The sequence below is a fragment of the Kogia breviceps genome, chromosome 14 (assembly GCF_026419965.1).
Source record: "Kogia breviceps isolate mKogBre1 chromosome 14, mKogBre1 haplotype 1, whole genome shotgun sequence".
NCBI classification, from domain to species: Eukaryota; Metazoa; Chordata; class Mammalia; order Artiodactyla; family Physeteridae; genus Kogia; species Kogia breviceps.
The window spans coordinates 56,611,892-56,638,628 of NC_081323.1; the positions used below are offsets into that span (position 1 = coordinate 56,611,892).

At 52.4% G+C, this 26,737-nt stretch overlaps 1 protein-coding gene across 9 annotated transcripts in view; it reads left to right on the forward strand.

Moving 5' to 3' along the window:
* The window catches only part of MGRN1 (mahogunin ring finger 1), a 60,082-nt gene that overhangs the window by 11,770 nt on the left and 21,575 nt on the right, over positions 1-26,737 (forward strand). For all 9 annotated transcript variants that reach the window (XM_067012846.1, XM_067012845.1, XM_067012842.1 and 6 more), the window contains 4 exons: positions 15,833-15,951; positions 17,519-17,607; positions 18,275-18,421; positions 19,486-19,603. In XM_067012846.1, coding sequence (XP_066868947.1) covers positions 15,833-15,951; positions 17,519-17,607; positions 18,275-18,421; positions 19,486-19,603 — 473 coding nt within the window. The remainder of the gene's footprint in view (positions 1-15,832; positions 15,952-17,518; positions 17,608-18,274; positions 18,422-19,485; positions 19,604-26,737) is intronic.

Consider the following 26,737-nt stretch of genomic DNA (forward strand, 5'->3'; position numbering starts at 1 on the left):
GTTGGTCAGTGGAAGAAGCCGGGCTTGTGCTGGTTAGGCTGGCCAGCCGGCTGACAGGCCTTTCATCTGGTGCCAGGAGGTCGGTCGTGGCGCGGAGGGCCCAGCTGCCCAGCATCAAAGGGGGTGTGTGTGCGCGTGTTTTCATCCTCACGGTTGGGGTGGCCTTCGCTGTGCTGACAGCACACCCTTCCACCAGCAGGGTGGGCACAGGCGGAGCTTAGCTCAGCACTGTGAGAGTGAGCCCGCCTCAAGGGGTCTTCTGCCCCCACCCGCCTGTAGACCCGCGGCGGAGCACTGGATTCAAAGAGTCCAGCAGCCCCATGCCAGTGACTTGCCCTGTGGCCTTGAGCCGGTCGCTTGCTCCTGGGCCCCTTTCAGTCCTGACTCTGTGAGTCCACGGGAGATGGCGGGGAGGGACCAAGCCCTGGTCCAGCCGAGCCTGTGTTTTTCAGGGGCCTGGCAGTTTCCTGGGAACATCCTGCACTTCCTGGATGGCCCCGCGGGCAGTGACCACTGCTGCCTGCCTTGCCTCCCAAGTCCGGTGCTGGCAGCCAGATGTTGGCACGGGGCCACATCCAGTGGGCGTTTCCCATGCGTGTTTCCGTGTGGTCAGGTACAGCCATCAGGCCTCACGTTTCTGTGTTGTCCTATAAAATGCAGGGCAGTGGTGCCACACATGCCACCCACACAGCGCTGGACTCAGGCTCAGTGAATAACAGTGGACTTGTTCAGTTCTGCCAACTGTCCCCGCATCTGCCCAGCTCCCTAGAGCTGGGGGAGTAAGGCCCAGCTGCCGCCAGGCCCACGCCCCTGCTGTTTGCAGACAAGCCAGTGGTGCGGAGCAGCCTGGGGGGGCCACTCGCTGTCTAGAAATCATGGCTGGCTCTCTCCAAGCTGGGAGGGGAGGTAGAGGCTTGGGAACGACTGACACGGGAACATCTGTCCACCCCTGTGTGTGCAGTGCTTGCAAAGAACCCATTTTCGGGCTTCCCTGGTGGCGCAGTGGTTCAGAGTCCGCCTGCCGATGCAGGGGACACGGGTTCGTGCCCCGGTCCGGGAAGATCCCACATGCCGTGGAGCGACTGGGCCCGTGAGCCATGGCCACTGAGCCTGCACGTCCGGAGCCTGTGCTCCGCAGCGGGAGAGGCCACAACAGTGAGAGGCCCGCATACCGCAAAAAAAAAAAAGGAAAAAAAAGAACCCATTTTCTCATCCTTTCATCCTACTCGGCGTTGGATTGGTTCTGGGGGCCCGGCACCCACAGAGCAGGCCTTCCGGGGGTGTCCACTGTTCTGATAACTGCCGCATTCTGTTACCTGGGTCTCCTGCCCTGTGATAGCCCTGAGTGACCAGATGCCCGCAATGCTTTAGTGGGGAATCGAAAGAAGAAATTGTATTCAGTTCAGTGCTGTAGAAAACGTGTGGTGTATGCACATATGTACATGTACAGCCAAAGTGTAACATATTGAGGAGACGTACAGGTCAGGAGCGTCCACTTGATGAACCATCACCAGGTGGGAGTGTTGAAGGAATAGAAGAGTAGCAGCCCCCAAAGCCCTTGGTGCCCCTCCCCAATCTCTGCCCCCTCTTCCCTGGGAGGCCCCCCTCTGGACTCCAGTGGAGGTGAGTTTTGCCTGTTTCTGAACTTGGTATAAACAGAAGTGGATGCTCTTGGCTGCACGTTGGTTGATGAGAGGGTGGACGCTGTCAGTGGGGCGGCAGTCGGTTTCCTGTCTCTGCTGCGTGACATCCCAGTGTCTGCCGGTGCTACCGTGAGCTCACGTGGAGGGTGCTCGGGGAGTTTCCGGTTTGGGCTGTCATGAATGATGCTGGGTGGACACTCTTGTGACTGGCTTTGGTTCCCAGGAGTCTGATTTCCTTGGGTCCATTTTTTTTTTTCACTTTTAAAAGTAATTGTGGTAATTTCCACATAACAATTACCATTTTACCCATTTTAAGTGTGCAGTTCAGAGGCATTAAGTACATTTCCACTGCTGTGTAGCCATCCGCACCATCATCCCCGTAAGTCTTCCTCTTGTGAAACTGAAGCTCTGTCCCCATTAAACAGTAACTCCCATTGCCCTCTCCCCCAGCCCCTGGCAGCCACCACTCTACTTTCTGTGTCTTGTCTTGACAATCCCAGATACCCATCTCTTTGGGTCTGTTTTCATACCTGGCAGTGGGTCTGGCACCCTCGGGTGCACGTGTGCGGAGTCCACAACTTTTACAGTGTTGTGGCGGGTTGAGCCTATTCACGCTGCCACCAGCAGAGCGTGAGTTCCAGGGGCTCTGTGTTTTCACCAGTGCTGGCTGGTGTCGTGTGTGTGTGTGTGTGTGTGTGTGTGTGTGTGTGTGTGTGTCTGCCTGCTTTATTCTGTTGGCTTTTCTCTTAAATATTAGCCATGGATGTCTTGTGGTAGTTTTATTTTATTTTATTTATTTGTTTGTTTTTAATTTTTGGCTGCGTTGGGTCTTCATTGCTGTGCATGGGCTTTATCTAGTTGCGGCGAGAGGGCGCTACTCTTTGTTGCGGTACACGGGCTTCTCATTGTCGTGGCTTCTCGTTGCAGAGCCCGGGCTCTAGGCACGCAGGCTTCAGTAGTTGTGGCACGTGGGCTCAGTAGTTGTGGCTTGCGGGCTCTTGAGCACAGGCTCAGAAGTTGTGGCATGCGGACTTGGTTGCTCCGTGGCATGTGGGATATTCCCGGGCCAGGGCTCGAACCCGTGTCCCTTGCATTGGCAGGCAGATTCTTAACCACTGTGCCACCAGGGAAGCCCCTTGTGGTAGTTTTAATTTATTTTTCCCTGATGACCAGTTAGGCTGGGCACCTTTTTGTGTGTAAATTGCCATTCATTTCTCTTCCACTTTTTGTGAGGTCTTTTGCATTAAAAAAAAATATATATTGGATTTTCTCTCTTCTCTCACTTACTTGCAGGAGTGCTTTTCTAAGTGCTTTTTAATACATTTTGAATTCTTTGGAGATTGACTGTCTGTGGCATTTATGCCAACTCTCTTAGGCAGAAATGGAATGCACTGTAGTCTGGTGGGTAGCGTCTCTGGAACCCAGGATGGGGAACCAAGCACTGGAAGCCAGGAGAAGCAGAACACAGAGCCCTGTCCTCTCTGGCCTCAGTGTCATGCTGCTGTGACAGGCATAGAGCTGACTTCACCCACCAGAGGCCCTCAGGGACCGAGTCCTGTGGTCTTGGATCCGGTTCCCGGGGTGGGGTGGAGGGGAATGTGGGGATGGCCCAGCACAGTCTGGTGTTCGCTGCAGCCAACCAGCTGTGTCCAGGGGCTGGGAGCTGCGTGTTCTGGTGGCAGCTGGGGCCCACCTCTGTGTGTGGTGGAGGCTGTGTCCAGAAAAGGGGTGAAGCTGGGGAGGACCCCTACCCCCAAAAGAGACAGCTGCAGCACCTTCCAGGAACTCAGCAAAGCAGAGTTCTTTCTTGGTCAGAGCTGTTCTCAGCTCACTGTTCTTCCCTCCATGGGAGGGGAGGAGGTGCAAGCTTTTTACTTGCTGTGTCTGCTCTGGTAAGGCTTTCACGCGGCAGGGAGGCAGGGAGGTTTATCAGGTGTCTTGTCACCTGTGTAAAGTTCCTTTGCATAATCGGCTCCTTTTATCCTTAGGGCATCCCCAGCAGCCCTCTGTCTGTACTCTGCAGCCGGTGGTGTTCACCGAGGCCTCTGTTACAAATGGGACTCTGAGGCCCAGAGAGGTTGGGCTGCGCTGAGCCCCCCAGCCTGAGTGTGGGGAGCAGAGAAGCTATTCTGTGCAATATGTGAACATGACCCAGGTGAATCGCTGAGCTGCGTGATTACGTGATGTGGGCCCCGGGTGTCAGTCTCCTTAGACTGTTCGGGAGCAGCCTCTTAGCCCAAGGGACTGTCTCTCACCTGGTGGGGTGATCTCATGGGCCTGGAGATGCTTCCTGAGATCGGCCCTCTGAGGGCAGTGACATCCTGATCCCTGTTGGTCAGGCCCAGCTGGGGCTTAGTGGCAGCGGATGTCAGGAAGCTGGTAACCGGGAATATCTGTGCTGTGGTAAAATGAGAAGAATTTTTGGCCAGTGGAATCAATGAACTGTTCCCAGACTTCTCACCTTCCCCGCTCCCCTCCACCCAAGTGGGAATGACAGAGGCAGCTGAGCGAAGCCACACCGGGTGCCCAGGTTCCAGGGCCACCTGTGTTTCTTAGGGGCCCCAGGGTGTCTTTGTCCATATCACGGTTTACCCGGCAGGGGCGGGTATCCTGATTTATAATAAGAAATACAAATTTGGTCTTCATCCGTTTCTGGCACAGAACTCCTCAAACCCTTGGAATTTCCTAAGGGATCAGTGATAAAGTGAAATGGGTGTCTTTTGATATTCGTAACAGATCCCTTTCAACCACACCTGAGTTTATACTAATGAGGTGACTTTTGGAAAGCACCTGAGGATGGGGGCTAGTTGCGGGTGAAGCCAGCCATGAGCTTAGAGGGCTGGAGATTGAGATGATGGCCAGTGGCCAGTGATGTAATCGGTTTTATCTATGTAATGAAGCCTCCACAAAGACTCAGAGGGGCCAGGTTTGGAGCGCTTCTCAGTTGGTGAACAATGTGGAGGTACTGGGAGGGTGGCACACTCGGAGGGCATGGAATCTCCGCAGCCCTTCCCACGTGCCTTGCCCTGTGCATCCCTTCCATCCAGCTGTTCCTGAGTTGTATCCTTTTGTAATAAACTGATAATTTAGTAAGTGAACTGTTTTCCTGAGTTCTGTGAGACACTCTAGAAAATTAATTGGACCCGAGAAAGGGGTCCTGGGAACCTTTGATTTATAGCTGGTTGGTCAGAAGCATAGGTGATCACCTGAACTTGTGATTGGCATCTGAAGAGGGGTAGGGGTTTGCGGTCATATGGGCTGAGCCCTTATCTTGTGGGATCTGACAGTGTCAACTGTGTCTAGGTACATGGTGTCAGGATTGAACTAAGTTTGTAGACCACCCAGGCAGTGTTGGCTGAGAATTGGACAATTGCCTGGTGGGTTGAAAACACTGGCTGGGCTGGCATCGTGGACGCAGCTCTGGGTCAGCATGGGTTGTCAATGAGGACACCACCTCTCACTGGTAGTGTGGCTTGAGCAGTTCCTTGACCTCTCTGTTCCTCAGTTTCCATGACTGTCACATAGGAATAAAGGTGTCATTCATCCACCTTCATTGGGCTCCTGCTGTGTCCGGGCCAGGGTGGTGATTACTGGGCTTGTTGGGATCAACACCATGCAGAGAGTTGGGCAAAGGCCTGCCAGGAGGGCATGGGAGGCCTCCGGGGAGTTGCTAGGCAGGAGCAACCCATTGGGCCAGAGGGGATGGAGAGAGCTCTGGGGTCCGGGACAGGGTGGGGAGATGGTGCGGTGGGGTGGGCAGCACAGAGCAGAATAAGAGTCTGCAGAGTGATGAGCCGGAGCCTAGCCCATGGGTTAGCAAGGCATGTTTGCCCTTGAGGATAACATCAGTGTCCCTGGTCCAGAGTGTCTGGAGTGTGAGGGAGGGAGCCTGGGTTACCTGAAGCTGCGCTGGAAAGGGCACTGCGATCCCGTGTTCCCGAGTCGTGGGGTTTCTGGGGATGTGGGCATCCTGTCTCCAGGATGCACAGTCCTGCTTCTGGGTCGAGGAGAGGTGAGGGTCATCTGCATGGAGGTCCCTCCGTGTTCTGCATGCTGGGGGTGCTGAACAAAGGCCTCTCTGAGCACATGGAGGTCTGAGCAATGCACGGGGTGAGCCAAGGACAGTTGGGGTGTGAAAGTGTGGGCAGAGGGTCAGCCTGCAGAGACCTCGAGGCCAGAGGCACTGCTGTGTAGGAAGGACTTGGAAGGAAGGTGGGCTGCTGCTGAGACTGGAGGTGGGAGGTGAGGGGCTCAGGCCTGTGAACCCCTGAGGAGTCGGGGTGTGGGCGGGAGCTCTGAAGGGGTCCTGTGCAGACATCCCATTTGCGTTTTTGTTTGTTTGTTTTTTGGGTTTTTTTTTTTTTTTTTGCACTATGCGGGCCTCTCACTGCTGTGGCCTCTCCCGTTGCGGAGCACAGGCTCCGGACGCGCAGGCTCAGTGGCCATGGCTCACGGGCCCAGCCGCTCCGCGGCATGTGGGATCTTCCTGGACTGGGGCACGAACCTGTGTCCCCTGCATCGGCAGGCGGACTCTCAACCACTGCACCACCAGGGAAGCCCCCATTTGCATTTTAAGGGACCACCTGGAATGGCATCTAGTTTGAGGATGCCCTGCTGCAGGAGCTCCACCTCTGACGATGGCTCTTCACTCAGCTCTTGGGGGAACCAGGAGTTGATGAAGCCATGGAGCTGCCCTGTGGCTGTGGTGGTCGTAGTGGTGGCTGTCCCCCCAGGGATGCTGGGTGGCACTTGTCCTGCCCAGCTTCTTTCTGTTGTGGGTGTTTCAGAGGTTGGGAGATTTGGGTAAATCAGGCAGGATCACCTCCCAAAGGCCCCACCTCCTAACACCATCACATTGGGGCTTAGGTTTCAACATGTGAATTTTGGAGGACACGAACATTCACTCTATAGCAGGGTTCCAGACTCTGGTCTCTTGATAAACTCAGGTTTTAATAGAACTCTGGGGCTTCCCTGGTGGCACAGTGGTTAAGAATCCGCCTGCCAATGCAGGGGACATGGGTTTGAGCCCTGGTCCAGGAAGATCCCACATGCTGCAGAGAAACTAAGCCCATTCACCACAACTGCTGAGCCCGCGTGCCACAACTACTGAAGCCCGTTCACCTAGAGCCCATGCTCTGCAACAACAGAAGCCACCGCAATGAAAAGCCAGTGCACCACAATGAAGAGTAGCCCCTGCTCGCCACAACTAGAGAAAAGCCCACGCGCAGTAACGAAGGCCCAATGCAGCCAAAAATAAAAATAAATAATAAATAAATTATTTTTTTTTTAAAAAAGAACTCTGGGTGCATAGCCAGTGTTCTTGGGGAGAACACTGAGGGCATGGTTTACTGTTCCCGCTCTCTCCCTGCCTCCTTGGAGATTCCTGTTTGGCATGGATCCTGCCTGACCCTTTCTTTCCCCTAGAGTCCATCTGTGCTCTCTATGCTGACCAACACTTTGCCTTTTGACTCTGATCCCAGGGAGATCTTTGCGTGTCCTGGCACCTGGCTCTTTAGCAGGGTTAGTTCATTTAAGCAACTAGAATGTTTCCAGTTTTCGGTTGTAAATGATGATCGTCACACACATGTGCAACAGCTAGACGTGTAAAAGTGGAACACACAAAACAGAAAGGAACCCCCAAAGTCTGCTCGACTGGCTCTGTGGCCCGTGAGGAAGGGGCAGCACCTCTCTGCCTCCACCTCCACAGGCCGTCACAGAAACAGCCTTGATTTTCCTCATCCTGGAAGATGATGAACACGTGTCTGCTTTACACCTGACTTGTCCTTCCATACAGCCGAGTTGAAGGGACACTGGGAGCCTCCCGGGAAGGGCGCTCTTGGTCTTTGTTTTGGTGGCTGTTCATCTGTTTGTCATCCAGGTCACTGGGACACCCATAAGTAGGGCAGAGTCTGAATCCCTCGGGCAGAGAGGAGGTGAGCTGTCTGAGCCCGAGTGTCCCTTGGCTGCGACAGCAGAGAGGGGACAGAGACATGGATTTGTTTTAGCCGTAATTTTAAAAAATTAAAGTATAGTTGATGTGACAAATAACAAATGCTGGAGGTGGGTGTGGAGAAGTGGGAGCCCTCTTGCACTGTTGCTGGGAATGTAAATTGGTCCAGCTACTATGGAAAGCAATGTGGAGGTTCCTTAAAAAACTAAAAATAGAGATGCCATATGATCCAGTGATCCCACTCCTGGGCATATATCCAGAGAAAACTCTAATTTGAAAAGATACATGCACCCCAGTGTTCATAGCAGCACTATTTACAATACCCAAGACATGGAAGCAACCTAAATGTCTCTTGACAGATGAATGGATAAAGAAGGTGTGGAACATATATACAATGGAATATTACTCAGCCATACAAAAAGAATGAAGTAATGCCATTTGCAGCAACATGGATGGACCTAGAGATTATCACATTGAGGTATAAAAACAAATACTAATTATCACTAATATGTGGAATCTAAAATATGACACAAATGAACTTATCTACGAAACAGAAACAGACTTACAGACATAGAAAACAAACTTATGTGGGGCTTCCCTGGTGGCACAGTGGTTGAGAATCCGCCTGCCGATGCAGGAGACACGGGTTCGTGCCCCGGTCCGGGAAGATCCCACATGCTGCGGAGTGGCTGGGCCCATGAGCCATGGCCACTGAACCTGCGCGTCTGGAGCCTGTGCTCCACAGCGGGAGAGGCCATGGCGGTGGGAGGCCCGCGTACCGCAAAAAAAAAAGAAAAAAACTTATGGTTACCAAAGGGGAAATTGGTGGGGGGGATAAATCAAGAGTTTGGGATTGGCAAATGCAAGCTAATGTGTATAAAATAGAAAAACAACAAGGTCCTACTGTATAGCACAGGGAACTATATTCAATATCTTGTAATAAACTGTAATGGAAAAGAAAAAAGTAAGATGGGTGAAAGCAAAAAATATATATGTATTTATAAATATATAAATAGATAGTTGATATACAATGTTAGTTTTGTACTGTTGATACATAGTGATTTGACACTTGCATACATTATGACAAGTCTAATAACCATCTGTTCCTGTACAAAGTTATTACGATATTATTGACCGTATTCCTTATGCTGTACATTACATCACCATGACTTATTTATTTTATAACTGGAGGTTTGTGCCTCTTGATCCTCTTCACCTATTTCACTCAGCCCCCTCCCTCTGCCAACCACCTGTTTGTTCTCTGTATCTATGAGTCTGGTTTTGTTTTGTTTGTTTGGTTTTGTGTTTTACATTGCACACTTAAGTGAGTGCATGTGGTATTTGTCTTTCTCTGACTCATTTCACTTGGCATAATATCCTCTAGGTCCATTCATGTTGTTGCAAATTGCAAGATTGCATTTTATTTATGGTCCAGTACTCTTCTGTTTTATATATATATATATATATATATATATCTCACATCTTCTTTATCCATTCATCTATTGACAACACTTAGGTTGCCTTCATACCTTGGCTATTATAAATAATGCCACAGTGAACATCAGGATGCATGTATCTTTTTGAATTAGTGTTTTTATTTCCTTTGGGTAAATACCCAGAAGTGGGATGGCTAGATAATATGGCAGTTCTATTTTTAATTTTTTAAGGAACCCGCATACTAGCCATAAAGTTTGAGGATGGCTCCTCTGAGGCCCTGGAGTACTGGAGTGGGTTGTGCCAGGTAGCTGGGGCTTCTAGGTCAAAATCAGGACCCGTGTCCTCTGGCAGGCCCTCTGGAAGGATTTCACAATTGAGATGCCCTTCTCACATGGCTCATTATGTGTGACCGGCAGTGACACCACTGACTGCCGTCCCCTGTCTGTCCCTGGTGCTGTGGTACAGGGAGGTGCCCAGCATGGGATTAAGACACACGATGCGGCTTCCCTGGTGGCGCAGTGGTTAAGAGTCCGCCTGCCAGGGTGGGGGACGCAGTTCGAGCCCTGGTCTGGGAGAATCTCACGTGCCGCAGAGCACCTAGGCCTGTGCACCACAACTGCTGTGTCTGCGCTCTGGACCCGTGAGCCACAACTACCAAGGCCTGCACCTGGAGCCCGTGCTCTGCAACAGGAGAGGCTACCACAATGAGAAACTGTGCTGTGGCAAAGAGTAGCCCCCGCTCGCCACAACTAAAGAAAGCCCGTGCGCAGCAGCAAAGACCCAACGCAGCCAAGAATAAATAAATAAGTTAATTAATTAATTATTTTTTTAAAAAAAGACACGGTGGGCTTGGTGTCGTCAGGTTTGAGCTGTGGCTCCATCACTAGCTTGGTGATCTCTGACCTCAGTTTCCCACATGGAAAGTGGGGGCAGGTTCCATCCCCTCTCAATGGGTTCTGTGGGGAACCCAGGCTGGGGCACTGACTCGGGGGCATGGAAGAAGAGCCTAGGGGCTGTGAGGGTGATTTCTCTTCTCTTCCCATCTCCAGGTCTTCCTTTTTGTTTCTCCCCCTCGGTTGTCTTGTCTTTCTCTTTCCCTCTCTCCTCTTCATAGCCCTGCCTGCTCCTCTTGGTTCCAAAGTGTGCACACACAGATGCATATGCATGCACACAACACATGTACACCATATACATGTGTACATGACAGATGCATGCACACACACACACCACGCACATTTAGATATACTCAAACCTATCCACACATGCACGATACACCTGTACACACACACAGGCACACACCTGAGAGCTGCTGCCAGTTCCCTAGGATGCACATTCCTCCTTTAAAAGTTCCTTTCGTGGGCTTCTCTGGTGGCGCAGTGGTTGAGAATCCGCCTGCCAATGCAGGGGACACGGGTTCGTGCCCCAGTCCGGGAAGATCCCACATGCCGCGGAGCGGCTAGGTCCGTGAGCCATGGCCACTGAGCCTGCACGTCCGGAGCCTGTGCTCCGCAGCGGGAGAGGCCACAACAGTGAGAGGCCCGCATACAAAAAAAAAAAAAGTTCCTTTCGTTAGAATGTGAGCACTTAGGGCTTCCCTGGTGGCGCTGTGGTTAAGAATCCACCTGCCAATGCAGGAGACACGCGTTCGAGCCCTGGTCCAGGAAGATCCCACATGCAGTGGAGCAACTAAGCCCGTGCGCCACAACTACTGAGCCTGCACTCTAGAGCCCGTGAGTCACAACTACTGAGCCCATGTGCCACAACTACTGGAGCCCATGCACCTAGAGCCCGTGCTCCACAGCAAAGAGAAGCCACTGCAATGAGAAGCCTGCGCACCGCAACGAAGAGTAGCCCCCATTTACCGCAACTAGAGAAAGCCCGTGTGCCCCAACAAAGACCCAACACAACCAATAAATAAATAAAAATAAATAAATTTTCAAGAAGTGTGAGCATTTAAAAACATACAGGAAAATACAGAGAGTAATATAGGGAATACCCTCCATTCAGAGTCCACAGTTAACATTTTTCATATTGTGGACTCAGGCATGTCCTCCCCACGTTGGTTTCTTCCTCCTCCAAGGTCCCACCGTCAGCGCTGTGGGACTGTGTTGTGATATGTTTTCACGTCCTCCGTGTTTGAGTTGTGTTGATTCTGCACCTGCTCTGTGCTGATACTCGGAGACCCCACTCCCTCCTTTACCTGATGTTTGGTTCCATCCTGTCACTGCCACGGTGTGTTGGACCATTTCCTTATCAAGCATGTGAGGTGTTTCCAACTTTTTATGCTTGAAAGTCTTTTATTGGTCCCTATATTGTATGCAACCAAAATATGTACATAGATTGAAATTAGAATCAAAAGGGAGAATTTTTCTCCTTGTTTGAGTGGTCATTACAAATATCCAGTTGGTCAAAACATCACAAATATTACAGTTTTTATAAATAACAAACATAAATACTAAAAAAAAAAAAATGAACATATATCTCTTAAGTCAGTGGATAGGCTGCTTTCCCCCCAGTTAATTCATGTAGTCTCAGTTGAATAGAACCTGTTGCTGGAATGAGATGGCTCAGCAGCACTTCTAGTTCTGTTTTTCATTTTAAGTTAAGAAACTTTGTTCACGTAAATAAAGTAGATGGAAACTAACAGGGGTTTGATTTAGTAATAGCATCTAATTCCAAGTTATTTGCCCAAAAAATAGAAAGATCACATAAAGATCTAATACCAAAAAAAATTGTTGATGATTTACCAGCTGACAACTGAAGTGCTTCCAGTTCATAAGAACAGCCTTGTTGAGGTATAATTCACATGCTACAAACGTCACCCTTTTAAAATGTACAATCCAGTGGTTTTTCCAGAACGTGGTTCCAGTTTTGTGATTTTATGGTCACTGCTCTAACATCCTTGTCCCATGTCTCCAGTCTTTTTTTTTTTTTTTTGGCTGTGTTGGGTCCTCGTTGCTGCGCGCGGGCATACTCTTCGTTTCATTGCACGGGCTTCTCATTGCAGTGGCTTCTCTTGTTGCAGAGCATGGGTTCTAGGTGCGTGGGCTCAGTAGTTTTGGCTCACGGGCTCTAGAGCGCAGGCTCAGTAGTTGTGGTGCACGGGCTTAGTTGCTCCACGGCAGGTGGGATCTTCCCAGACCAGGGCTTGAACGCGTGTCCCGTGCATTGGCAGGCGGATTCTTCGACTGTGCCACCAGGGAAGTCCCCCTCCAGTCATTTTAAAATAATTTTTATTGTTTTAAAGCAATACACGTTAGGGAATTCCCTGGTGGTCCAGTGGTTAGGACTCTGCCCTTTCACTGCCAAGAGTTCATGTTTGATTCCTGGTCCAGGAACTAAGATCCCACAAGCCTCGAGGTGTGGCCAAACATTAAAAAAAAAAAAAAAAGCAATACACATTAATTTAGAAAAGAAACAGTTAAAGCCTCCCCCCCAAAAAACCTAGCCCCCCCCAAAAAAAAAACCCCTCATCCGTTGCCTCTTAATCCGGAGGTTTCCGTTTGTAGCATTTATACCTCTGAAGTTATTAAAGCTTAAAACTACACTAAGACGTGCAGGCCTCCTGTGAATGGTCAGGTTGTGGAAAGAGCTGGGGAGAAGAATAAAGCAGGGAAGGGGGCTGGGAGTGGGGGGTCAGCAGGCAGGGTGGGAGGGCGGAAGTTGTAAATTTTAAAAAGAATGATCAGAAGAGGCCTTGCTCAGGAGGACACATGAGGTCTAAGGATCAAGGCAGACTCTTGGGGAAGAACTTCATAAGCAGAGGAAACAGCAAGTACAGAGACCCTGGGGGATGGGCGGGGTTGACAGGGTCCACCGCAGGCCATGGGGAGGAGTCTGGGACTTGTTTTGGTGTGATTAGGGAGGCATCAGAAGGCCCCTCATTATGAGCACTGGAATGTGGGAAACAGCCTTTGGGGCTGTGGAAGTGGGGAGACCGGGGAGTGGATTGCAGGACTCCAGCAGTAGGTGGTGGTGGCGTTGAGCAGTGTGGTGGCCACAGAAAAATGTTATTTTCAGGAGCCCAGAGAGGGTCACTCAGACTGGATTTCGAAGCCCATCATGTTAGTTATCTCTTGCTGAGTAACAAATTCAAAATTTAGCCATTTATGACAATAAATGCTTATTATCACGGTTTCTGTGGGTCAGGAATTTGGGAGTGGCTTCGCTGGGTGGTTCTGATTCAGGGTCTCTCTCCCCTGAGGTTGCCGTCAGCCAGGCTACAAGGTCTGATTCCCACGTGGTTCCCTCGCAGGGCTGGCAGGTTGGTGCTGGCCAATGGCTGGAGGCCTCAGTTTGTCACTACATGGACCCCTTCATGGGGCTGTTTGAGTGTCCAGCATGGCAGCCGGCTTCCTCTCCCAGAGCCTTGGAAGTCCCACTCCGTCAATTCCACAGTGTCCTGCTGGTTACACAGGTCAGCCCTGTTCAGTCTGGGAAGTCTCCCCAGAGACATGAATACCAGGAGGAGAGAACATGGGGCCTTCTTAGAGGAGAGCCTCCTCACCTACTTTCTGCTTCTGGAGCAGAAATTCTGGAGGTTTGTTGGACATAATGTGATTGGGACTTGGGGTCCCCCAGGGGGAGGCTGGAGCAGGATTTTCCGGGCCAGGGGCCTGTCTATGCCTGGAGGGCTTTGCAAGGATGGCTGGGTCCCAGTCCTGTTTCCATCTCGCCTGGAACCTTCCCTCCAGACCAGTGCTGCGTGGCCTCTGGATCCACCTCAGGGCCTGTGAGCAGCGTGGAGGTCCTGGCAGGGCGGGGCCCAGGCAGCCGCTGGGCTTCCATGCACCCTCTGTCACATGCCACTGCGGCCCTGACTTGTCACAGAGCCTAGTGTGTGTGAGACTTTGCTTGTCGGCTGTGCTGTGTGTCATTGTCACGGCCTCATCATAGTCCTGGCAGATCAGGTGGCTCCAAGCTGGCTTCTCCCAGAGCTCCCAGCTGACACCCCTCTCACCTGCCCTGTGATTTGGGCTCAAGGTTGGATGGGCCACAGGCCCACCTATCCAGAGACAGGTCCAGAGACCACCTGTGCCCCACCCCAATAGGGCCAATGTGGGAACAACCACCTTTTTAAAGCCTTTGCATATTAAAATCCACTGATGCTCTCAGTGCGGTAGACAGGACTGAGTGCAAATCCCAGGTGATTTTGGAAGGGCCCAGGTGCTTCCCTGTATCACACTTAGTCTTTTTATTCTGATAAGTGCACCATGAGTGGTTCATATTCAGTGAAAAGATCTAACATGGAGCAGAACGTCTGGGCTTTTGTCCATGATGCACCTGCTCCCGACTGACTTCTCAGCAGCTTTTTGGGTGCGTCCTTTTGACCATTCTCTGTGTACTCACAACTTGCATTATGCACACCTAAATGTGTACAGTTAACCTCTCAAAAGGGGTTTTGGAATGCATCCAGCGAATATTCCATGACCATCTTCCTGTGTCAGTATCCAGGTCTGTTTGACGCTCTTTAGCAGCTATTATATGGTGTTCCATAAAATCAGGAGTATTGTATTTATTTAACTAGTCACCACTGTATTCTTTTTCTCTCACTGCAGTTGGCTCTGTCTGGTTCCTGGTCCACACGTGGGTTGGGGTTACGCCCTGGCCTGATATGTCCTGGTTATGTTCCCTACAGTCAAGAGCCACCAGGCTGTTCTCCTGGTTCTGGGCCTCCCGGCCTAGGCAGCCAAGGCTGTGTCCCGCGTAACTGGGGTTGTGGTTCTCAGGAAGGGCACATAGATCCATGCAGGGCACCCACCAAAGCTCAAGGGACCCAGAATTCCCTCTGATCCACAAAATTCACAGGGCCTTCTGGTTACCTGGCCTTTCTCTGTGCCAGAGAGAAACGGGGGACAGTGGGCAAGTATTAGATCAGGAAGCTTGGGGGAGGCAGTACTTCTAGTGTTTCCCCAGCAAGGCTGTGAGCTCAGTTTTTTGAAGCTGACCCATGTCCGATGCCTTGTAGCCATCTATTTTTACAAGAAACGTGAATTTAGTGCCTAAGTGTGCCAGGGACGTATAGCCTCAGTCCTCATGGAGGGGAGTCAGACAGAAATGAAATAATTCAGGTACACACAGTTTTAAACTGTGGTCAGCACTGAGGTGAAAAAGTACTCAGGGCTCGGATTTGGAGTGGGGAGGCTGATTTAGTCTGGGGGTCAGAGAAAGTGTATTCGTTTCCTATGGCCGCTGTAACGAAGTGCCACAAACAGGGTGATTTAAAACAACAGAATTTATTCTCATAGTTCTGGAGGCCAGAAGTCCAGAATTGAGTTGTCCACAGGCTTGGTTCCTTCTGAGGCCTCTAGGGGAGGCTCCTCCCCACCTCTCCCAGCTTCTGGAGGCCCGAGGCACTCCTTGATTGTAGCCGCATCACTCCAATCTCTGCCTCTGTTGTCAGACAGCTTTCTTCCCTTTGTGTGTGTCTGTGGCCACATCTCCCTCTTTCTCTTATGGAGACACTGGTCACTGGGTTTAGGGGCCCCCATCCAGTCTGACTCCTGTAAACTGGATTCCACCTGCAAAGTCCCTATTTCCATACAGGGTCACAGGTGCCAGGGGTGAGGACTGGGACATGTCCTTGTAGGGGACGCAGTTCAACCTGCTGCAGAAGGAAGTGATATTGGAGCGGGGGTCTGGATGAGTCCAGGAGTGGGGAGGAGAGGCCCCGGGCCAGGTGGAGGGGCTGAGGCTGTGTCTGGAGCTGGCCTTTCTCAGGCTGAGCTTCTCAGCCATGAGATGCTCCCATTGGGCTGTATTGAGCCTCATCGTCTACAATTGTGTTTCCTTTTTTAACCAGGAAATTACTTTGCCTCCCACTTTTTCATGGGAGGTGAGAAATTCGACACCCCCCACCCTGAAGGTTACCTCTTTGGAGAGAACATGGATCTGAACTTCCTGGGCAATCGCCCAGTCCAGGTGGGTCTCGGTGGGGCTGGGCACATGGGCAGTGGTGGCAAGGCCCCTGGCTGCAAGCAGGCACCGAGTCTCCCCAGAAGGGGTGGAGGTCCATCTGGACGTGTGCATGTGATGATGTGTGTGTGAGACCTGTCCCCCCTTAGAGGCTGGATGGCTGAGGGTTGGTCCCTGGGGTACAGAGCAGCTGCTACTGAACCTGGTGCATCCAGACTGTGGGGCTGAGGAAGGCTCTGGATTTCATCCCAGGCCTCTTGGATGACTGTCTTTAAAAAGAGAAAAGAACATCCACATTCCATAGAGCAGTGGGCAGGAGATGTGATCCAAAGCAGAAACGCAAACGGCCAGGACCGTTTTTTACAAGTTCGCCCTCACTAGTCACCAGAGGAGTGCACTTCATACACTGCTGTCCCTTCGTTCAACGCACATTTGGCACCTGCTGTGTACCTAGGACTCTTCCAGGGGCTGGAAGGACAGACCCTGCCCTGTTTAGTATGTGGGGTGCAGGCAATAAAGAAGGGAACGTTTGATGGATGGAGGCTAAAGAGAGAGAGAGGGCTGTGGGGGATTGCTGAGCGGGGGCCTGGTTTTGCATCTTGAGATAATGGGTCCCCTGCGTGGCCAAGGGCCCAGGCAGGAGGCCCTCTCTCTCAGGAGACACTGGACTCTGTCCCCTAAGGCTGCTGAGTCCTGGGCCTGGTGGGGGGTGGTATCCCCTGGACCAGGGGTCTCCAGGCTGTTTTAGCTGTAGAGCAGCTGGTTGACATGAAGTCTTGGTCCTTTAACTGGCCCGGGGCCCAGAGTGCTGGTTCCCCACCCACGGGACCAGTGGGGCTTCCACGTTGTACTGAGCTGCCCACCCTCCCGAGTTTGTGACAGCAGGAGCAGAACCTGCCTTCCACGTCTTTGCAGCCTTGGCTCAGACCCAGGGCCTGTCTCTGCAGTCCACCTGTAGATCTGTTGTCTTGTGTCACTTTCTCCTTCAGACTATCGTAGAGTCACCTGCAGTTGTGAGAAGTGATGGAGAGACCCCGGGTGTCCTTTACCCGGCTTCCCAGTGACAACATCTGCTAAGACTCAGTGCATTGTCACCAGCAGGAGACTGACCCCATGCCCAAGCCTTCCAGACACCACCAGTTTTACAGCACCCGTGTGTGTGTGCGTGTGCATGCGTGCCTGTGTGAGCGCAAGTCCCTTCCGAAATCTGTATTGACCATTGTCCTCGTGTGGAGAGCCTGCCTTGTTCAGGGCAGCAGTGAGACGGCAGGTCCCACCTCCAGGAACGTGGCCTGAGAGCCCCAACCCTAACCTCTGCCCCGGGGATCCAGCTGAGGGTCCTTTCTGCAACTGGGGACCCAGAATCCTCAGGGCAGTTCCAGTCCCGACTCTCCCACATGCTGGCCGTGTTGCCTGTGGTTTCCTTGGATGTGGATGAAGGGAGTGCAGTCCTGTGGTTAGCGCGAGGGCCCAAGATGACCAGGCAGGGTTGTGACCATTGCTCTGATGAAGCCCTGTTTTCCCTCTGCTGCCATGCCCTGGAGGTTACCTGAAATTGCTCTTTCCCTCCTAGTTTCCTTACGTCACCCCTGCCCCCCATGAGCCCGTGAAGACACTGAGGAGCCTGGTGAACATCCGCAAAGACTCCCTCCGGCTCGTGAGGTAATAACCCTTCCCCGCCGCCCTGTGCCACGCTGTGGCCCCCCATGGGCCCCCTGGTGCTTGGGAGGGAGTGGCCCTGGGCCCTACTCCCCCTTGTGTAGAGTCAGGACTCGGATTCCAGAGCTGCCCCTGGGGGAGGGTGGGGAGGGGAGGGGCCCACAGGTTCTGCCTGTGGAACTCCAGCCGATAAGCTGGGCCTCAGCCTGGCGCCTGTGCCCCAGGGGCATTGGGCTGGGTCTGGAGACAGTCTTGGTTGTCACAGCTGGGGGTGGGCAAGGGAGGTGCTACTGGCATCTGGCAGGCAGGGACCAGGGATGCCACTCAGCACCCTACAGTGCTCAGCACACCCCCACTGCCATGAGCAGTCCAACCGGCACGTCATTGGGCTGAGAAACCACCTCAAACCTGGAAGACTTGAGGGATCGGGGCCATTTCTAAACCCAGAGGACTAGTCTCCCTTTCTGCGTGCAGGAGACAAGGGAAGGAGGACCCTGCGTTGTTGGGCCTTGTTGTCCAAACAGGGAACGGCCTCCATGTTCCTAGGGAGGTGGGATGCAGCCAGGCAGCTGACTCTGGGGCCCCCGCGGGGGCGGGGGTGCTGTATGGGGTGGGGATACCCTCGCAGGCACAGCCCCTGACCTGCCCTGTTCCTCTGTCTCCCTGGCAGATACAAGGACGGTGCTGACAGCCCCACTGAGGACAGTGAGAAGCCCCGAGTCCTCTACAGCCTGGAGTTCACCTTCGATGCCGACGCCCGGGTGGCCATCACCATCTACTGCCAGGCAGTGGAGGAGTTCCTGAATGGGACGGCTGCGTGAGTCCCCATGGGGCCTGGCAGGCCCAGTGGTTCTGCTTCTGTCTGTATTGTGTATTTGAACTTTCGGAGCTTTGATTTGAAATAGGGCTCTGCTGGCCCCCACAGTTTGAAATCTGCAACTTCAGCACGACCACGGCAGGCCTGCCTCCAGGCTGCAAGTCCAGACCCAGGCAGGATGGGCAGAAACGCACCCACTTCTGTTCTGTTGGAGGAAACCCCTCGGAGGCCAGATTTGATCTGGGGGTGGAGTGGTGGCTGAGAGCTCGGGCTGTGAGTCCCTGTTCGTGTAAGAGCAGCCCCTCCCCCAGTGTCAGTCTCAGGCCAGACGTGCCAAGGCCCTCAAGAGTGTCCTTTGTCCTAGAGACTGAGTGAGGCCCCAGGGACAGCAGGTGTGGGGTGGTGGGTGAGGGTCCTGGGTTGGATTCCTGCGGGAGATGCCAGAGCTTACCGGGATTTAAAATGTGTGTGCTGCTTGACTCAGCCATTCCTTTCCTGGGAATTTATCTTGGGGACATGCTTGCATGTGTGGTTAAGATGCGTGCAGAGGAGAGTCCTGGAAGCTTTGTTTGGAATAGCAAGATGTTGGCGACCACCTGGTGTCCACCAGTGGGGACCTGGTTGAATCAATTAGAGTAAAACCGCTATGGAACCCATGCAGTGTCCCAAGAACATGGCACCTCCATCTGTGATGACTGTGGGACAGCTTCAGGCACACGAGTGGTCGGAGCAGAGTGTAGGTGGACTGCTGTTTGAATATTAAAGAAGAAACACCCGCTCATACAGGCGTGATTATGCCTCAGCTTTCCCAGGAGTGACACGGGTTGTGGACGGGGCAGAGAAGCAGGTGGCTGGGAGCACAGATGAGGCCGGGGCTGGGGGTCACTTTGCACTGTGCATTTTTGTACTGTATTCATTCAAAAATGTCAACAAACCATAAAAGCCAAATGGAAAGGTATAGCCAGGTCTGGAAAGGTAGCAGTAATTGGGCAGGTGTGGGCTCTGTGAGAATGGGACGCGGCAGAGCGTTTGTCTCACTGTCCTTTCTCTCTCGGCCCCTTCAGGTACACCCCCAAGAGCCCGGCCCTGCAGTCCGAGACTGTCCACTACAAGCGGGGGGTGAGCCAGCAGTTCTCCCTGCCCTCCTTCAAGATAGACTTCTCGGAGTGGAAGGATGATGAGGTAACATCTTGACTGGGCCCCGCTTTCCCCTGGCCCCTCCCCAAGTTCCTTCCCTTGGAGGGGGGCAAGCACAGTGGGACCTGTTCACTTAGATTCCTCACGTGGTTGATAAGTGTCAGGAATGGCTGCTGACCAAGGTCTGTGTGCCCAGTCAGGGTACCTGGACTGTGGATTGCGGTCAGTGTAGGCATTGGCTGGACTGGATGATCGTGGCCAGATGGAGCAGCAGCATTTAGAAGCTCCGTATGGGCTCTGGTATGCTTGTCAGGGCCACGGGGCTGCAGCGTGGCAGGATGCCTCCCACCCAGTGGTTCCGTAGCTAAGGACAGTGATTTACACGAAGTCCAGGGTGCTCACTGCAGCTCTGTCTGTAATAGTAAATTGGAAACAATCTACATGTCTGTTACGGAGGTGTTGCTTGGTTCATTGACATCATGGGAACCCCCTGTATATATAATGGCACCATAGTCCAGCTCCATTCTGGGATGTCATGAGCCTTAAAGTAGCTGACAGAGCTTATGTCTGCTGTACATGCTGATGTGATGTGGAAGCACCTCCTGGGCTTGGAGAAGAGCATATTACAGACAAATACCATGTAATCGCACATATGTGACAGCCACAGATGTGCACAAGACCACTTCTGCAGGTACATAATCCTTGAGGAAAAGCCAGAGAAGATTCCCCGTCAAGCTGAAGACAGTGGTTATATCTGCAAAGGAGCTTGGTATAAGGGAGACACACACATACACGCTACATGTGTACAGTGTGAGAATCAATACTGTGTATACCCCTGAATTATTATTTTTTTTTTTTTTAAACTAGGTTATTAAGGTAGAATTTATATATCATAAAACTCACCCATTTTAAGTGTTCAGTGATTTTTAGTAAATCTGTGATCACAGCCATCATCACAGTCCAGTTTTAGGATGTTTCTATCCTCCTGATAGGATACCTCATGCCCTTTACAGTAAATCCCTGTTCCTGCCCCAGCCCATGGCACTAATCTGCTTTCTGTTTTCCTGGATTTACCTGTTCTGGAGATTTCATGTGGATGGAACCGTACAGTATGTGGCCTTTCATGTCTGGCTTCTTTGACTTAGCTGAATTCTCTAGTTTTTTTTGACAGAGGGTAGTCACGTATTATGTTACTGAAATACATGAGTGAGAAGGATTGGAGGTAGCAGGGCATGGTGTGGTGTGGGAATTGCCAGGAAGGTTCTGGATCATGGGTGTGTCAGACGGTGAAGGCCACGCCCTGGTAGTTACTCCCGGCCGCGTGTGCTTGCTGGTCAGGGCGCTTTGATGTTGAGCAACAGGAGCCCCCTCTGTTTTACCACGTGAGAAAGACAGGTCTTCTGGAAGCCAGGTGGGGCCGTCGAAGTCAAAGGCCAAGCTGAATAGCAGTCCTGGGAGCCCCTGCCCACAGCCCCGTGCCATCAGGATGGTTCTGTCCCTGTGTGCACACATTCCCGGTTTAGATGTGCGGCAGGTGCATCTGGTCCCACCCACCCTCCTGTGAATGGGGAGGGGCAGCTCCTCAAGGGCAGAGGGGCTGGTGGGAGGGCAGGTGAGTGTGTCCCCCCACCTATGGTGACTGCGGGGCGTCTGGGCTGAGGCTGCACCTCAGCTTGGTGACCTCTGAAATAGCCGTCTTGGCATTTTGGCCCTGAAACATCCCCTGTGCATTTGCAGATGTGCTGCATCACCAACGGTTTGGGTCACTTGTCCTGAGTGCACACCTGACTTGTAAGCCAGTCTTGGGTGCTCCACGAGGGCACCCCCTTTGCTCCCTCAGTGCATCAGGGAACCTGCGTCCTCAGCTTGTCAGCATGTGGCCTGGTGGGCCTGTCCAGTGTTGTTATTCTGGGACCCCGTCCTCATCTTTGCCTTTTCTGATTATCACTTCAGCTAAGATGTTCTTTTTTTTGGGGGGGGGTGCACACCACGCGGCTTGCAGGATCTTAGTTCCCTGACCAGGGATCGAACCTGGGCCCTTGGCAGTGAAAGTGCACATTCCTAACCCCTGAACCGACAGAGAATTCCCACTAATATGTTCTTGAAATCAGCTCAGTTTTTCTTACAGGTGTTTTTTATTGTGATAGAATACACACAATATAAACTTACGTCAATGACAGTGCATTCATAGTGTATGACCACTGGGCAGTTCCAGGACATTCTCATCACCCACAAGGAAGTCCTGCACCCATTAAGCAGTCACTGCGATTCCTCCCTCTATTACATGTATTTTTATTTTTTTTATTTTTAATTTATTTTATTTATTTATTTTTGTCTGCATTGGGTCTTCTTTGCTGCATGCGGGCTTTCTCTAGTTGTGGCAAGCGGGGGCTACTCTTGGTTATAGTGCACAGGCTTCTTACTGCGGTGGCTTCTCTTGTTGCAGAGCATGGGCTATAGGTGCGTGGGCTTCAGTAGTTGTGGCACGTGGGCTCAGTAGTGTGTCTCACGAGCTCTAGAGTGCAGACTCAGTAGTGGCGCACGGGCTTAGCTGCTCCGTGGCATGTGGGATCCGGACCAGGGCTCGGACCCACATCCCCTGCATCGGCAGGTGGATTCCCAACCACTGTGCCACCAGGGAAGCCCTATTACATGTATTTTTAAATGGAAGCTTCATCAGTCATTACTGTAGCTAGGAAACGGCTAAGCTTTGCCATAAATAGAAGGTTCTGGAAGTTAAGCTGTACAGAGAGCAGAAGGATGCTGTTACGTCCTGGCATGACGTCCTTGCCTGCTGAGGGCATTGAAGGGGGTGTTGGTAGGTATTAGGGACGTGACAGACACTCTGGCACCAAACTCAGGTTTCTCCTTTATACCAGGGTTTCTCAGCCTCGGTGCTGTTGACATTTGGGTCCTGGGTCATTCTCTGGCAGGGACTGTCCTGTGCTCTGTGGGATGTTGAGCAGCCTCCCTGGCCCCTGCCTGCCAGGTGTCAGGAATTTCCCTTGCTACAATTGTGACAACTGAAGATGTCTCCAGACACAGCCAGGCATCCCTTCAGCTGCAAGCATTGTGCCATCAGAGGCCTGGCCATCCTGCCTTTTTTTAGCCATTTTCCCCAGATTTGCCTATTTAAAGATTATAACAGTAATATATGCTTATAGTAAAGTGTGCAAATTACACAGAATCCGTCAAGCAGAATGCTCCCAGTTCAGTCTCCTTTTCCAGAAGTGACCACTTCTGACCATGTGGGGGTATATTTTCTAGACTTTCTCCTGTATGCATTTGCTTTTTACAAAAATGCAGTCATACTGTACAAATATTATTTTGTAGCTTGTTTTTTTAAAACAACTTATCCAGACATAATTTGCATACTATACAACTCACCCTTTATTTATTTTTTTGTTTCTGTTTTAATAAATTTATTTATTTTGTTTATTTATTTTTGGCTGTGTTTGGTCTTCGTTGCTGCACGCAGGCTTTCTCTAGTTGTGGTGAGTGGGGGCTACTCTTCGTTGGCAGTGCGCGGGCTTTTCATTGTGGTGGCTTCTCTTGTTGTGGAGCATGGGCTCTGGGCGCACAGGCTTCAGTAGTTGTGGGACGCAGGCTCAGTAGTTGTGGCTCACAGGCTCTAGAGCACAGGCTCAGTAGTTGTGACGCACGGGCTTAGCTGCTCCGCGGCATGTGGGATCTTCCCGGACCAGGATTCAAACCCGTGTCCCCTGCATTGGCAGGCGGATTCTTAACCACCACACCACCAGGGAAGTCCCCAGCTCACCCTTTTAAAGTGTATAATTCAGTGGTATTTACTATATTCACAGAGTTGTATAGCCATCACTACTGCTTTAGCTCCAGAACTTTTTTGTCATCCCCAAGAGAAACCCTCTACCCACTAGCAATCACTTCTCATTCCTCCCCTAGCCCCTGGCCACTGTGCATCCACTTTCTGTCTCTTTGGATTTGTCTGTTCTGGACATTTCTCATAAACAGAATCATACACTATGTGACCTTTTGTGCTGGCTTCTTTCACTCAGCATCATGTCTTCAAGGCTTGTCCAGGTTGTACTATGTATCGGTGCTTTATTCCTTTTTATGGCTGAATAACATTCCACTGGATGGATGGGATCATACTTTGTTTATCCCTTCATCAGTTGATGGACATTTGGGTTGTCTCCGCCTTTTGGCTATCATGAATAATGCTGCTGTGAACATTTGTGTACAAGTCTTTGTGTGGATGTATGTTTTCATTCCTCTTGGCTGCAGTTTGCTTTTTAATTTAATTTAAATTAATTTAATTGTAAGACTTTTTTACAGTAGTTTAAGGTTCACAGCAAAATTAAGAGGAAGGTATAGAGGTTTCCCATATGCCCCCTGCCGCACACATGCATCATTTTCTTTTCTTACTGCACCATGTTGTGGAGTCTTTCCAGGTCAATACCTATAGATCTCCTCATGGCTCATGGGGCTTCTTTGCAGTTTTCCCACCAGCTCCTCATGGGCTTCCATTTATTTCAGTCAAAGCTACGTCCCCTCCTCCCCCACCCCTTGCCTTTCCCCTATTTCCCAGTGTCCATCTGACCTAGGCCTTGCAACGACCCTTGTCCACGGCTCCTCTGCAACAGCAGAGACTGAGGGGAGCCTGGGCGGGACTCCTGCTGGTGTCAGTTGCTACTCTCTCTCCTGACCTGGCTGTCTTTTTCCCTAAGAAAGCCTCACCCCCTGCTTAAAAATAAGTGTCTCCTGGGACTTTCCTGGTGTCCAGTGGTTAAGACTCCACGCTTCCACTGCAGGGGCGCGGGTTCAATCCCTGGTCGGGGAACTAAGATCCCGCATGCTGCCTGGAATGGCCAAAAACTAAAAAGCGTCTCCCTCAGACTCTCTGGGAGGGTGGAAGTTTCTGTCCTCTCCCCGCATGCTTGGCTCTGGGGCGTGACTCATGTGCCAAGCTCTGGGGAGCAGGAGTCTGGGAGGAGGTGGTCCTTGCTCCCTGGGTCCCTGCACTCCCAGGGTTTCCCCCATAGCCCTAGGCCCTGGTGTCTGGGGAGAGTGGGGGTCATGGTGCCCTGTCGTCTCCACCTCTGTCCCTGGCTCAGCACCGGGTCTTCTGTTGGGTTTGCAAGGTCCATTGGACAATTGTCACATGTAGCGTGCTGCCCTGTGGTCTGGGCACTGAATGTTCATGGGAGGCGCCGGGAAGGCTGCTGTGGCAGAGCCTTCAAAGTGGTGTCTGTGTCAGGACTTCTTTGGTTGCAAGTGACAAAAACACCTCAGTCTGGCTAAAGAAAAGAAAATCAGGAGCTTATTGGCATAGACTGAAAAGGCTGGGTGTCTGCAGGGGCTCATGTCATCAGGAAGGGTGTGCTCTTGCTGAGCTGGCCTCACTCTCTGCTGGCTCCCTGCAGACCAGTGGAGAGGTGTGGTCCCTGCCTGCGTCCCAGAGTGCTCAGGTTGACATACCTCTGGCCAGGCTACACAGTACCAGGGTAGGAGAGAAGTTGTTCCCACATTTTCTCAGGGAAAGTCGGAGTGCTGCCACCTGAAAAGTGGGACAACAGCCATTTGCACCTTTGCAGTAGGGTGTGGACAGGGCTGGACAGGAGGCCCCAGGTGGGTCAGGCTTGATAAGACCAGAGTCTCCAGGACAGAAGTACCAGCGGCATCCAGGCGGCAGTGATGGCCTTTCCCAGGAGCTGGGAGGACACAGGTGGGCGAGGCCTAGAGGCAGCCCTGGCTCTGTCACCCTGTCTATGAAGCATCCAGCAAGTTATGCCACCTCTGCGAACCTTGCTTTCCCATCTGTCAGCTGGAGGTAGAAACAGTCCCTCCCTCGCAGGTGGCCTCAGGGGTCCGTGAGGTTGGGGTGTCGGGTGCTTACTTAGCCAGGCTGTCCATTGTGAACCCGGTGGCCAGCGGGGCAGGAGCCCCTGTCACACCTCTCCAGACTAGTGTCTGTTATTCCATCTGTCAGTTGGTGCTGAGGCAGCACTCAGCGCGCAAGGGAGAAAGAAAATGCAAATCACTGGCAGCTCCTCAGAGCAACCAAGTCGCCAGGTCAGCGCTGACGACTATATTCCAGCAACAGGCCGGAAGCGTGGGGGCAGCAGGGCCCACACTGCTCCCCGTCCAGCTCTGTCACCTGAGCAGCTCCCCTCCTGGGCCTGATTACAGCCTGGGGAGGGCAGCGCCTGTGCATCACACCCACCTCATCTTCGTCATCATCACCGGGGTAACTGCGGGATGGTCATTGGCAAGATGGCTTCCTGTTCCCTGACTGGGGGTAGGGAGGGCAGAAGCAGGCGTGTGGGAGGCCCCTGGCCCCGGGATAGCTGTAGATGATGTGTGACTCCTATCTTGGGCGGTCACCGCCCCCACCCCGTGGGGCACCCCAGAGCTGGGCAGGAGCGGGGAAAGCGGGTCCCTCCTCCCAGGTCCAAGTTTTGGTGGTGCAGCCCTTCTACCCTGAGGCTGTCGGTCCTGGGAAGGCCTGGACACCTCCCCCTGTGTGGATCTGTGCGCACACGTTCCTACCAAGCCCCGCGCCCTGGAGTCCCTACCCAACGTGGTCCTCCTGAGCCAACTCCCTCCTTGGCTCCGCTGCCTGAACACAGGCAGCTCCAGTGGCCAGTGCTCACCACGTGCTCTCTCGGCCACCTGCTCGGAACTTTTGTGTTAAGATCGGGGCCTGATGCTCAGGTTGTAGAGCCAGACCCGAACCTGGCAATGCTGAGTATGCCCTGTCCCAGCACTGGCCCCGGCCCGGCCCTGCCACCCACCGACGGCCAGGGACCCGCTGGGCACCCTTCCCGTGGTGGGTGTGTTCGGCTGAGTGCCTCTTCCCCGCAGGCTCTGTGTGACCTCCCCGCAGTCCCCACTGGTGAGCAGATGTGGAAGCTGCACCCGAGTGGACACGTGGGGAGGAACGTGGCCTGCAGCCAGAGGGCAGCGGGGATCCCCAGAGGGATTTAAGCAGGAGGAGGAGGAAAAGTGAGAGGAGGTTTCTCCGTGAGCTCGGACGAGCCACGTGGTCTCTCCTTCACGTTGCTTCTGTCTTTGTTGGGGCCGAGCTGGGTGCCTTTCTTCACAAGGTTAGACATGGGATCTCCGTGGGACCCGGCATTCCCGTGCCTAGGGGTCCACCCAGCAGAGTCCAGCAGAGGCAGCCCCACTCAGCACAGCCTA